Source organism: Bos taurus, chromosome 13, assembly GCF_002263795.3.
Source record: "Bos taurus isolate L1 Dominette 01449 registration number 42190680 breed Hereford chromosome 13, ARS-UCD2.0, whole genome shotgun sequence".
Lineage (NCBI taxonomy): Eukaryota > Metazoa > Chordata > Mammalia > Artiodactyla > Bovidae > Bos > Bos taurus.
The window spans coordinates 25950594-25964335 of NC_037340.1; the positions used below are offsets into that span (position 1 = coordinate 25950594).

The following is a 13742-nucleotide window of genomic DNA, read 5'->3' on the forward strand; positions in this document are numbered from 1 at the left end:
TCAAAAGAAGACGCTTCTAAGTAAACCTCAATAAGGTATGGACGTTCCTTCTTCCCTTATCCTGGGACAATCCAGACTTTCAGTTACTTTTTCATCGAGCACTTGATGTCTGTAAAGGGAGGAGAAAGAAGAGGAAGGGGAGGAGAGACCAATTGACCAGAAATTATATAGGAACTCTTAAATTTCTTTGCCTTCATTTTTTCCCCCCCTTTAAGGATAGCAGAGGTCTGGAGAAAACATTTTTTTTTTTTTTTTTTAACTAGGCATATATAAATGACTGTTAAAATAAAACCACAGCTTTGTAAAACTGTTTTGTATCTGGACTCAGATTTGTCATTTTCTCAGCCTGAAGGCATTTCTGAAACACGTGCAGTGACTGTATTCTTTTCCTACATTTTGCTGGCATATATTTCCATGCTATGTTTCTTTGTTTTCCTTTCCATATAATCCCGGCATTAAGATGATGTCTGAAATTTCAACAATGTTACTGGATTGATTTCCCTCAAGTTTTTAAAAGCTGCAGCAAAAATTTTACCAGCAGTTTACTACTCTAAACTTGTTATTTATAAGTTTCTTTGGATTTACAACATCTGCTCTTTATCAATGATAAATTGTCATTAATTAGTGTCTCCTATTTGTGCGTGATGCTGGGCACTTGAAGATCCCCGCTTTTAAAATCTCCTGCATTCAGACTGCAGTCCATGGTGTCTCGAAGAGTCAGACACGACTGAGTGACTTCACTTTCACTTTTCACTCTCATGTATTGGAGAAGGAAATGGCAACCCACTCCAGTGTTCTTGCCTGGAGAATCCCAGGGATGGCACAGCCTGGTGGGCTGCCATCTATGGGGTTGCCCAGAGTCAGACACGACTGAAGTGACTTAGCAACAGCAGCAGCAGCATTCAGACTGAGAGTCAAGTTCTAAACTGATCATAAAGTAAACCCCTGTTATGTGCAAAGTAATATGCTGATGAAGGCTACATCATGAATTATAACAACATACAGGTATATATGGTGTGAGGGGCTTCCTTCCAGCAAGCGAAGCAAAGTTAAGCAAAGACAAAATAATCCATTTCCCATCTTTTGCTATCCACAAAGTCCATTTTTCAGTAAACTTGGCTTCAAGTTTTTGTTCTTATTCCTTAATAAGAAAGAGTGCTGATCCTTGTGTTGAGTGGAGTTGGACTTTGAATAATTTGGATGATTTTTTTTTTTTTTTGGTGAAGGTAATATATTAATCCTTTCCTGCACTGCTGCATATAGGGTCAGCATCATGGGAAGTTGTTTGAGGGAAATACTTGGCCTCAGCACACTTAGGATTTTCCTCCATAAATGCCGTTTCCTGGTGCTCTCTTCCCTTGTGGTCAGGAAGTTCATCAGGTGTGTTTAGTTTGCAGAACCATTTTGTGTGCATAGGGGCAGGAGGATTAAGGGAAACTAGCAATGTGGATCAAAGCCCTAGTGACTCTAGATGGTACTATGCTTAGTGGTATTAAAAATGCACTTCACTGGGAATGCAAGAACAGTCCAAGTCATGACTTCTCAGTGAAAAACAGAGATGACTCTGGAAAGGGAAGGAGTGTTAGAAGTGATGCTGACAGGCAGTTAGAGTTTTAAGGGTAAACCGGAGGCAGATGAGAATAAACTGCTAAGTAAAACACATAAACATCTTGAGTAAGCTTTCTAAGTTAGAAATAGAAAACTGCTGAGTTTTTTTTTTTTTTTCTGAGTAGATTTCAGGCATCTTTTCATCCCTTAATGTTGACTTTCTCCTTTTTCCATATAAAATGGATGGGAAAGTGTTACCAAAAGAGTTACCAAAAAGCAAGATTATAATGGTGAGAAGCACTGCTCAGAGCAGTGGTTCTCAAAGTATGATCCTTATGAGGCAGGAGATAGATGAGCCCCCAGCACAAACAGTCAGAATTTGTTCTCTGTGGACCGATACTCCAAGACGAAAATAGCAGGACAATTGAAAGAGAGGAGGCTAAGCCCTGCCCAGATAAATGAAAAGAGACCACATATTATTCATTCTCGAAGTCAGGAGACTTTGCTGACTACACATGCACAGAAAGACTCCTTGGAGATCAAAAGGGGAGTGATGCTGCTGCTGCTAAGTTGCTTCAGTCGTGTCGGACTCTGTGCGACCCCATAGATGGCAGCTCACCAGGCTCTACCATCCTTGGGATTCTCCAGGCAGGAACACTGGAGTGGGTTGCCATTTCCTTCTCCAATGCATGAAAGTGAAAAGTGAAATTGCTCAGTTGCGACTGACTCTTAGCGACCCCATGGACTGCAGCCTACCAGGCTCCTCCGGCCACGGGATTTTCCAGGCAAGAGTACTGGAGTGGGTTGCCGTTGCCTTCTCTGGGAGTGATGCTAAGTGACAGTAATTCTCATAGGCATCTTTGGTAGAATTCATCTTGACCAAGACATGTGTGGAAGGATCCTGCTGTTGCTGCTAAGTCGCTTCAGTTGTGTCCGACTCTATTCGACCCCATAGACAGCAGCCCACTAGGCTCCCCCATCCCTGGGATTCTCCTGGCAAGAACACTGGGATATACCAAATATACACTCTGAACCAGGCAAATCAAAATGATTGGCCAAAGGAAACCTGAAGAAACACATAAAGGCAACTGAAACTACCACAAGGGTGTGACTCTCTGAGTCTGCCTTTGTGTCTATCACCAGGTACTGTTCTCTTTTTTCCTCCTAATACTTTACTAGTTTCATCGCTTTCCATCTTTGTAGAATTCATTTTTTGCAAAACTGAAGAGCCAGGGCCTTGTCATTGACCACTCGTCAAGTGGCTAGAATTTGGTGCTCTCACTGCCGTGATCTGACCTCAATCTCTGGCTGCGAGCTGAAGTCCTGCTTCAAGCCACTGTAGGCCAAGGCTACCTGGGATCACTTGAACCAGCAGTATCAGTATCACCTGGGCATATTTTCTCAGGTCCTATTCTAGACCTACTGAGTCAGCAGTTTGGGGGCTTAGGACACTAATTTGTGCTTTGGTGAAAGCTCTCCAGGTAAACCTAGTGGGTATCAACATTTGAGAACCACTGGTGTAGTGATTAAGGGTATGACATCTGGAGCCAGATGGCTGTATTTCTTAGGGCAATTCATTTGCTTGTTTCCCATCTGTAGAATGGTAGCTGTACCAAACTCACAGTGTGGTAATGAAGACTACAGAGGCTAAAACCTTAGAATAATGCTTGGCCACTGTAAGTGCTGTGTAAACATTTAATTGATCATGACGACGATGATGATCCTCTTTATAGGTGTTATTTTCATTTTTTCCACCCACAGGCTATGTTTCACAATTTATACCATGGCTTTGTGTTTACCAGGAGATCTCTTCTAATATATTAGAGTTATTTTCCATGGCTCAAGGCAGTATTTCTCAGCATGTGCTCCATGGACCATTTGCATCAAGATCACCTGTGGTGCTTATTAAAATGCAGATTTTTAACTTCTCCCCAAACTTAGAGCGATGATCAGAATTCTCTAGTGACAATTCTGCATCCAGAAATTTCAAAACCACTGCTCTTGGATAACAAAGACTATGATCTTCATTTTGCAAATGGGCACAGGAGGAACAGGGGTAGCATATGCTCAGGGAAATAAGAACTAGGAATAAGAACTGGATTTCTGATTTTGTGTTATATTGACAGATTATGCTGCTTCTTTGTGGCTTTATTTGCTTTATTAAGAATTTTATTTCGGTTGTGTCATTTTGTTTACTGAGACCTAGCATTATTGAACCTAAAAATAACACTTACCTTATAAAGCTAGAACTATCAAGGATGATGAGTTCCTGGAAAATATACCTGGACTATTATCCATGACTCAGCTAAAACTTTCAGTTGTGGCTGTATCTAATACATCACTCTTGTGTTACAGATGAAGCAAAAGGGCTCAAAGAGGTTGAGAAAAATTGTCAAAAATCACATGACCAGATATCAGCAAAGTGGAAAGTACAGCCAACTGCCAATCCAGTGTCCTCTCACCAAATCACACTGTCCTAGTTATTGCTGATTTAAATGATTTAAAGCAGCACTTAAAATTTTAAGACAATTTTATACTGCTCCCATAAAATATGGTCTCAGCAGGTTTTTTTTTACTTTTATTTCATTTAAACATATGCTAATATCACATCTTCCTTTTAATAACAGTGATAAATTGATAATATCCTGACAACTCAAAGCTCCATTGTATATTGCTTTTTCATCAGTTCGAAATGGACTGTTCTAAAGCAATTAGATTGACTTTTCAAACTGTGATGAAGTGGTTTTGGCTTTTCCACACAGGGCATACAGGTCATGCATACATTCTCTGTTTACAGTCAAGTTCCCACACAGTATTAACATGCGTTTAGATAACTTAGGTCTTAATTTGAGGCCATGCATGGATATTTATCTCCCCTACAAATCATGTTCATGTAGTTGGTGGTAGGACAGAAGTGCTATTCATGCCAGGATCACTTGATTAACTTACAAAACAACTTTCTGTCTCCATTGTTTGAATTTTTTATATTATATATGAACTTCATCTTAATGCAGTCATCTTTTCCCATTTCTCTTTTCTGCTAAGTTTCTTTTCATCATACCCTCAGCTGGTTCACTACTATCTACTACCTACTTAATTACTCCTCATTTGTTATATCTCATCTCAACTGTTACCTCCTCATAGAAGTCTTTTTTTTCTTTATCTCTTTATATAAGAATATCCTTGACCCCATATCCTTCACTCTTTATAAATTTACAGTATTTATTTCTTCATGGCACTTACAACAATATGTAATTTAAAATTTTGCTTATTATCTCTCTTTAAACACACTTGACTGTGAGGTCCATGTGTCTACCATGCAAATGTTTACCCCATTACTAAGCACAATGTCTGATACATAGTAGAGACTCAATCAACATTTGTTGAATGTGTATGTCTGTGAGTTGGTGTGGCATTCCATAGTCTGCTTAGGGCTATGAGCTTGTGTTGTATCTTGGTCCTTATAAAAAACTTCTTTTGGCTGATCTCCTTCCGTGATGGATAATAACACAGACATAGTGTTGTCTACCTAGTCGGACCAGACCTCCTAGACCATTTGGACCATAGCATCTTATTGTGAGTGAACCTAGGTTTTCTACATCATTCTACACCGTAATGTGCTATCTTCCAGAGCCTGTATTCTGTGGTAGCCTCTGGCCACACGTGGTTATTGAGCACTTGAAATGTAGCTAGTATGAAGTGCCATATGCTGAGAGTGTAAAATATACATTGTATTCTGAGGATTTAGTACAAAAATGTAGACTACCTCATTAATAACTGCTATATTGTTTACTTATTGAAATGAAATTTGGATATACTGGACTAAACAAAATATATTATTACATCTTATTTCACCTTTTTCTTTTAAAATGTGCTATAGGAACATTTAAGATGATATATGTTGATCTTTGACAAGCATTATATTTCTATTGGACAGTGCTATTCTAAACCTAACTAGTTCATCTCTGTTGTTTGGCAATGTAGATGGAAAGTGATCCCCTAAAGGTTATGACAAAATTGCAGGCACCTCTCATAGCTTGCTCCAATCTTGTTAGACATACACTAAGAGAAGGACTAGCACTTCTGGAGAGGGGCTCAGGTGGAATTTTGGGACTCTCTTAATGTCCAAGCATGAGGCTCACATACAACTTATGTTCCAAGACACAGAAACTTTGGTACTTGCCATATATATATTGCTTAAAATAATACTGGGATCAGAACCCAGGTCTTTCAATTACACCGAGTCACTGAATTACTTATAGAGGGACCTATTAATAAAATTATACCTTCCTTTTCAAATGTAATACTAGCAAATTTTAAAGAGCTGTTAATAAATTATATAGGTTTTATAAAAAATCAATTAATGAGGAAATGACACTTCAGTCTTCAAACAGAAAATCATATTGTATATTCTAATAAATTAAACAAACAGAAAATCACATTATTATTGCCATACGCCCTATATCAGAGGATTAAGCTGGATGACCTTTATTTAGCAAAGGAGTATACTTCATATCAAAACAAGTCAGATATGAACATGAACTCTACTTGTGAATAAACACAAATCTAATAACCATTCTCTGCAAAGCTATAAAAGCTCTCTTGGAGACCCAACACTGCAGTTTTAAAAACTGGTTGCTATGTCTTATTCCAAAAGCCATCACCACTGACACATCAGGCACACATCTCTTCTTAGAGGAGACAGATTTAAAAATAATTAGCTTCCTCATCATGATCTTATGGTTCATTCACTAGTTTACCAATTAGCACCAGGCATTCTAAGTGGTCAAGATACTACAGTGACCAATGAAGGCAAACTTTTGCTCTTTGGAGCTTAAATTTTCATCCTTCAATATTTTCTCAATAAGGAGAATGAAATGATAAAGCAAGTCTAAGCCATGCTATCTTAGAATGCCATAGGTGGCTTTTTTAAAAGTTGGGAATTGAAATGATTTTGAGACTTTCTATCTTGTGTCTTTCTTGGGAAATTTGAAAATGGAGGTGTATATAGAAGATGGAGGTGCAGAAGACACTACATATCCAGTACTAAATAGTATTTTTGAATGAAAGTGTCAGAAGACCCGGTTAAAGCTTCAAATAAAACAATTGGACTGTGTTAAGGGAATGTCCAATCATTTTTTTTTTTTTTTGAGTCCTAGCATAGTTATTCTGCTCTTCTTTCTTTAGCTGGGACATCCCAATCTATGGTGAATCAGATGTCTTAGTTCTTGCCTTCATTAATTTCAGGAACTCCCAGTCAGAATGGCTCTCCTTCCCACTCACCACAGACTGACTCATCCTCATTCTCTCACAGTCTGCATCCTGCCCCTATCCTCGCCCTTTGGCACATTCTCTGTTTACATTTCCACAGGTTCCCCTTCATCCCTTTCAAGCAAGCGTTCTTTAGATGGCATTTTCCCCCTTAAAGTTCAGCCAGTAGATGTCTCCATTACTCCCTTACAGCCAAGACCTTGGCAAGTAGGGTTTAATAATTTCTTTAACCGACAACAAGGAGGAGGATTTGATCATTTGCCTAAAATGAGCAGATGCTTGGGAGGACACGTCTTCATCCTACATCCCTCCCTCCGATATATGTCACAAATGAAAACTACTTTTCCTCTCTTTTCCAGGCAAAAGAAAAGACTGATTTAACGAAGCATGCAAGACGCCAACACCCTCCTCCTCAGTACATCCAAGTTTCCTTCTCTCTGAGCCACCCAAGCTCTGCTTCTACCTTTACTCCAGGCCACCCACCCCCAACCCTTCACGCTCTCGAGTCATCAGGGAACTCGAGTGGGTGAAAGGACTGCTGCATCCCGCGCCGCTGCCTCCTCCGTGCCGCCTCGGGTTCAGCACTGGACAGCTCCCGCCCCAGCCGAACAAATGGTACTCGGCTGATTGACAGAGGAGCCGACCAAACAGAGAACAAGACGAATTGAAGCCGCCCTACAAGGGCTGGTTGCGGCCAAGCTGCCTCTTTAAACTGGCTTTCCTCCCGAGAGCAGGGAGAGGCAGGAGTGTGGTTTGTGGCCAAACCTAAAGACTCCAGTTAACCAGCTGCCTAACCCTCTTGGCTCCGGAGAGGCAAACATCTTAAAAGAAACCCTCGCTCTCTGGGACTCGCCCCTGCGCTCGCTGTGCCGGTCTGTGCGCGCGCGCTCCGCGTCTCCGGGCGAAGCGAACGAGGAGGAGCCAGAGCCAGGAGGCGGGAACGACCTGCCACGGGTGAGATGATGGAGCAGCGTCTTCGGTGGCCGCGGCGGCAGCAGCAGCAGCTCTTGAACACACCTCAATGAGAGCGGCGGTGGAAGGAAAGACGTAAGCAGGCTAACTATAGCTGCCGGCTGCAAAAGGGATGTAACCTGTTCGGTTCAAGGCTGCGAGGTGCGTAATCCTGAGCCGACCCATTGTGGAGCGGGAGCAGCCGGCGTTGCCACAGGTGATTTGATTTCCTGTGACGGTAGCTTAGTCAGCCGGGCATATTTCGGAACATCCCTATTTTAAAGTCCTTTTGGACTGGATGCCTGCTGGAGAAGGGGGAAGACCCCTAGCAAAAGTCTTACTGCTGACAGACTGACGACTACAATTTAAAAAGTGACTCCTCCCGTTACCTCCTCTCCGCTCTGCGAGGCAGATGGGAGTCATGGCTTACCCCTTCCTCTTCTGCCTTCTGCTTGTTCATTTCGGATTGGGAGCTATTGGCGCCAGCCGCGAAGCTCCAAGTCGGCCGGATCCCCCTCGAGAGAGGACCCTGAGGGCGAAGCAACACGCCCAGCAGCCGGCTCGAGCCTCTGCCTCAGACCCCTCTGCTCCCTGGAGCCGCTCCACCGACGGCACCATCTTGGCGCAGAAACTCGCCGAGGAGGTGCCCATGGACGTGGCCTCTTACCTCTACACCGGGGACTCCCACAAGCTGAAGCGAGCCAACTGCTCCAGCCGCTACGAGTTGGCGGGCCTGCCGGGGAAGTCGCCTGCCCTAGCCAGTTCCCATCCCTCATTGCACGGGGCGCTGGACACGCTGACACACGCCACCAACTTCCTCAACATGATGCTGCAGAGCAATAAGTCGCGGGAGCAGAACTTGCAGGACGACTTGGAGTGGTACCAAGCGCTGGTGCGGAGCCTCCTAGAGGGTGAACCCAGCATCTCCCGGGCGGCCATCACCTTCAGCACCGAGTCGCTGTCCGCACCCGCCCCGCAGGTCTTCCTCCAGGCCACGCGTGAGGAGAGTCGCATCCTGCTCCAGGACCTGTCCTCCTCAGCACACCACCTGGCCAACGCCACGCTGGAGACCGAGTGGTTCCACGGCCTCCGGCGCAAGTGGAGGACTCACTTACACCGTCGCGGCTCCAATCAGGGGCCACGGGGCCTGGGCCATAGCTGGCGGCGCAGGGACGGGCTGAGCGGGGACAAGAGCCATGTCAAGTGGTCTCCGCCTTATCTGGAGTGCGAGAATGGCAGTTACAAGCCTGGGTGGTTGGTCACTCTCTCCGCTGCTTTCTACGGGTTGCAGCCTAACCTGGTCCCGGAATTCAGGTAGGGAGGGGTAAAAAGATAAAAGGCAAAACCTTCCTTCCGGTTTCGCGGGTGGCTGTGAGTGTGGAGAAGGAACACTTGGCTGTGACCCTTACGCCTCCCACCCTCAAAGCCCAGACCTGGGCTGAGGGACACCCCACGCAGCCGCAAATGCTTAGGGACAAGAAGCGCCCCGCGTTTGTAAGCTTCAGACGCTCAGCGAAAGCTTTTCTCTCATATCAGTATCCCTGCAAGCAGAGATGCCGTTTCTCTCTAACCCTCGGGAGAGCAGGGAGGGGAGTTCCCTGTTAGGGGTGATGCACAGAAACCTGGCGAGCTCAGGGCATGCTAGCCAGGCGCAGACTGGTGAACATCTAATGAGACTAGAGAAGGGAGCAGGAAGAGAGTTCGTTTTTTCCTGCAACTTCGGGATAGCCTCCGCCTGCTTCCTCCTACGTGTGTAGTTTGGGGCGTCAGTCTGTTGTTAGTCAGTTATCAGAGCGCATGATGAAAACAGTCAATCCCGCCGGCAGTTCTGTACCCTCAGCAGTGAGTCAGTTTCAGCAGCATAGCTGTCTCCCAGATCCAGACTTTGCAATTTGCTCTGTGTTCTCCTTCTTCTCATCTCCCTCCTTCCCCGAGTCCTCCCATTTCCTGGTCCGCTCTTCCTCTTTTTAGGCACACCTAAGCGACTTAGCAGCAGCAGCAGCCAGGTTTCTCTGGCTCTTCAGGTGCTCACCCTTTATAAATGAACCTGATTGAATTAGCCTAGGAAGGGAGGGATCAGTTCTCATTGAATTCAGTCAGGGGACTCAGAGGAGACTTAACAGTTCTGTAGTTCTGCATTTGTGGGAAAATGAGAATGTGCAAATTAGCAGGGGGTAATTTGTGCCCTGGGATGTGCCTGATCTTTGGGGTGAAGAACTTTTAGAAGTAGCCCTTAAGAGTGAACGTGAGGAACAGAAAGGATAGAAACTCCAAAGAGGGTCTGGGAGAGGGCCATAGATTAACTGGGACCCTTTCCCCATTCCCAGTGGGAAGAAGGTTTGGGGGGTAAAGGTTGCTTCTGTACTTTTTGGGAACCTGGGCAAAAGTGAGGCACCTGTATGTGTTTTAATGCCCTGCTGGCACATAAAAGAATGATAACCTGGTGAAAGATACCAGGGAAAGTGCTGGGTGGGTTAATAGGAGGAGTCAGAACACTTATTTGTCTTGGCATTGTCATTTACTGCTGAATGACCTCAAGAAATCTGCTTAATCTCTCTGGCCCTCAGCTACTTATTTATCAAGTAAGGGAGGTAAACTAGCAATAGACAGTCTCTAGGGAGACACCCAGTTATAAAATTCTGTAGCTGTTAATGCTGGCAACACTTGAGATGACATGAATGAAAAATAACCCCTTTTCTCTGACATTGGATGACCACATTAAATGTTTTTTTGTGTTTCTCTCTTTCAAGGATCTTATCTTAAACCAGCATAACTCTTTCCTACTTTAAAGATAATCTTATTTCCTCCTAATTTCTGCAGGATCCTATTAGTCAGAGCTGATCCCAGGTTTGAGCATTTGCCATATTGCTTGCTCAGAAGAGGAAAGATCAGCAGATGCCATTCACTGCCAAAAAATTGCTTTTGGCCTTCACATAAGCCTTTTCAGGGAGTCCCAGCTCCCAGGATTGAAAGATCCATCTATGTATCCATGTATCTATCTATATTATCCATCTATCCACCCATCTTACTAATATATACTTTATACTAGGCTCTGTGCTCTGCTTTGCATGTATTATCTTGATTAATCCTCACAACAACCCTAAGAGTTAGGTTTTATTAGTTTCCCAATTTTACAAAAACAGAACCTGAAGCTTCTTTCCCAAGATCATGCAGCAGTTAAATAGCAGCAGAGGCAGGATTTGAGCTCATTTCATACTTTTAATCACTATGCTAAACTCTGTCTCATAAAGGTGTCCTAGGAGTGCTACGTATATTGTAGCTGATGCATAAAAATATATGTATTTTCAAGGATCAGATGTGGGACTGGGGATGAGTCCATTTATTCTCAGAACTGTTTCTCATAAGGCTCAGAAAGCATACATTGTCTAAATGAACTCAGGCCTTTCTGCCAGTCAAGATAAAAGGCTGAGGACACAAGGGGTCTGAGGTCATGAGGGTTCACATGACCCTACCGAGTTTTTGGACTATGTTCAGAAAATAGTTTGTTTCCTCCAGCTGAGTCCCTTTAAGTGCCTTCATAGTCACTGATGGTGTTCTTCAGCCAAGGCACAAAGCCAGGCCATTTAGTGTCTGGCTCTCTACAGAATCTGGCTCCTTCTAGCAGCATGCATGAAGAGCAGAGTAAGTGCTCTCCTGTAAGTACTTTTGCCCCATGTCCTGTGCCACTCAGGTACCATATCGAGGATTCACACAACTTATAGAAACTGGAAGCAATCTTGGAGAGATCAGATGGTCCCTCCTGTTTCATAAAGAAACAGATAAGAAAGGTGAAGTAACTTGTCCAAAAATCACACATCAAGTTTTTAACAACAGCAGAAACAGGGTCTAGGCCTTCTTGCCTCTGGTTCACACTATGCTTGCTATATATGTATATGTATGCCTAACATACAAGCCACTCCAGTGTTCTTGCCTGGAGAATCCCAGGGACAGGGGAGCCTGGTGGGCTGCCATCTATGGGGTCGCAAAGAGTCGGACACGACTGAAGTGACTTAGCAGCAGCAGCATGCCTAAAGTATATTGACCTCTCTGGACTTCGCACACAACTTATATTGAGGAACATAGTTTATTCTCTGTCACCTTTTAGAACCAGAAATGTAGCCCATATAACACAGCTCTTGATTTAAAAAAATGGCAGTATTTCACACATTTCAGAAAATTTCAATGGGCCTTTTCTGTCTCTTCATACTAATAAAAGGCAAAAGTTTTTGATGCTATTGATGTTTTATCATCTAAGATGTGTATTCTAAAATTTTATAAGTGAATAATATTGTACAGGTATGGTAACAGGATAAACACCAAATGAATTTTTGGGAAACCATGACTGGGAGCTCTAATCATTATTTTAAATATATTTTGAACCTATAGAGTGTTATTGGGTTGGCCAAACTGTTGGTTTGGGATTTTCCATACAATGTTAACAAAATTTTTGGCCAGCCAAATATGTGTAAAATGCCTTCTCTATAACAACAACAACAAAAAGATCTACTGGTAACGCTTTTCTCATGGAAGAGAAGAGGAGGAGAAACTTTGCAGTTAAGGTTTTCATTTAATTTCAGTTAATATTTCCCCAGGTCTTGCTTTTAAGACTCAAGCATTTAAATTATACATTATTTATAGAGAGTGTAAATCTGAAACATGACATTCAAAAGCACTGTGGAGAACATGGTCAACTATCTTCTTATATCAATGCCTATCACTGTAAAACACCTCTCAGAATAAATTTTATTCCCCTCTGCTTCAGAATGACACAAATTTCTTAAATTTTAGGGTCTAGCCTAAGACTCACATGGGAAGAGAAGTTTATTGCTCTTCCTTTTCTCTTACCCCCAAAATGACATTAGTTGCTTTACCTAAATGGGTCCTGAGTCTATCGTTATAGGCTTATAGTATCAACACTTAAGTTCTCATCTTCTATCCCAGCAAAAAAAAAAAAAAAAAAGAGTAACAACTTAAGATACATCCTAAATTGTATTTATTTATCACATAGGTTTTTGATGTCCTTGTAGAGTTTTCTTTAAAGTTAAGTCCTTTGGTTTTGTGTAGTAATTTTTCTATGTGGAACTTAAAAGTACTATGGAGTTGGATCTGAAATCTTTGAGATCACAGAAACATTGCTAAGGATGAATATAAGGTACCTAGTGTTGGCTGAATTTAAATTAAGGTAAAGGAAGCTTTGGGAATTAATTCATACTTGATGAGTTGTAAGGGATTTTGGAATTCATTTGTTTTTTTCCCCTCTTCTCATTGTACAATGGAGGAAACTGAGACCCAAAGGGCTAAAGGAATTTGTTAAGAGTGGTACAGCTTTTTTAGGGTGAGTTAGAATCACTGGGAACCAATATATCGAGCATCTACTATGGATCAGATGCTTTATAAATATCCTACTGCATTTAATTCTTAATATTCTCAGGTAGGCTTCCCTGATGGCTCAGAGGTAAAGAGTCCACCTACCACTGCAGGAGATGCAGGTTCAATCTTTGGCTCGGGAAGATCCCCTGGAGAAGGAAATGGTGTCCTTGCCTGGGAAATCCCATGGAGAGAGCCACCCTGTTGGGCTACAGTCCATGGAGTTACAAAGAGTTGGACATAACTTAGTGACTAAACAACAATATTCTTGTAGTTACAACTTCAGAAAAGCTGAGCAACTTACCCAAGGCAGCCAGTTAGTAAATTAAAGAGGTTAAATCAAACTTGGATCTATCTAGCTATCAGGCTTGTATTGTCTTTCTACTACCCTAGGCTCTTGATCGCCAATTTTGCTTTCAACTTGCTGTTAAAAACATGATATTGGCTTGAAATAGTTAATATATTTGGTCAAAGACATGATAGACACTTGTTCTTTTTGGCCAATTGTATAATCAAGTGTGTTGCATAGGGAGAAGAGTATTAGACTTGAGGGAGAACTTTGCCTCAAGTCCCAGCTTTGTCTCTGGCTGTATTACCTGTCTGGA

The 13742-nt window shown here is 42.7% G+C and overlaps 1 protein-coding gene across 1 annotated transcript in view; it reads left to right on the forward strand.

The window, feature by feature from the left end:
• The first annotated feature begins 8182 nt into the window (after positions 1–8182).
• Positions 8183–13742, forward strand: part of GPR158 (G protein-coupled receptor 158) — a 298531-nt gene continuing 292971 nt past the window's right edge. The window contains exon 1 of the mRNA NM_001206442.1: positions 8183–9084. Within this exon, the coding sequence (NP_001193371.1) occupies positions 8183–9084 (902 nt within the window). The remainder of the gene's footprint in view (positions 9085–13742) is intronic.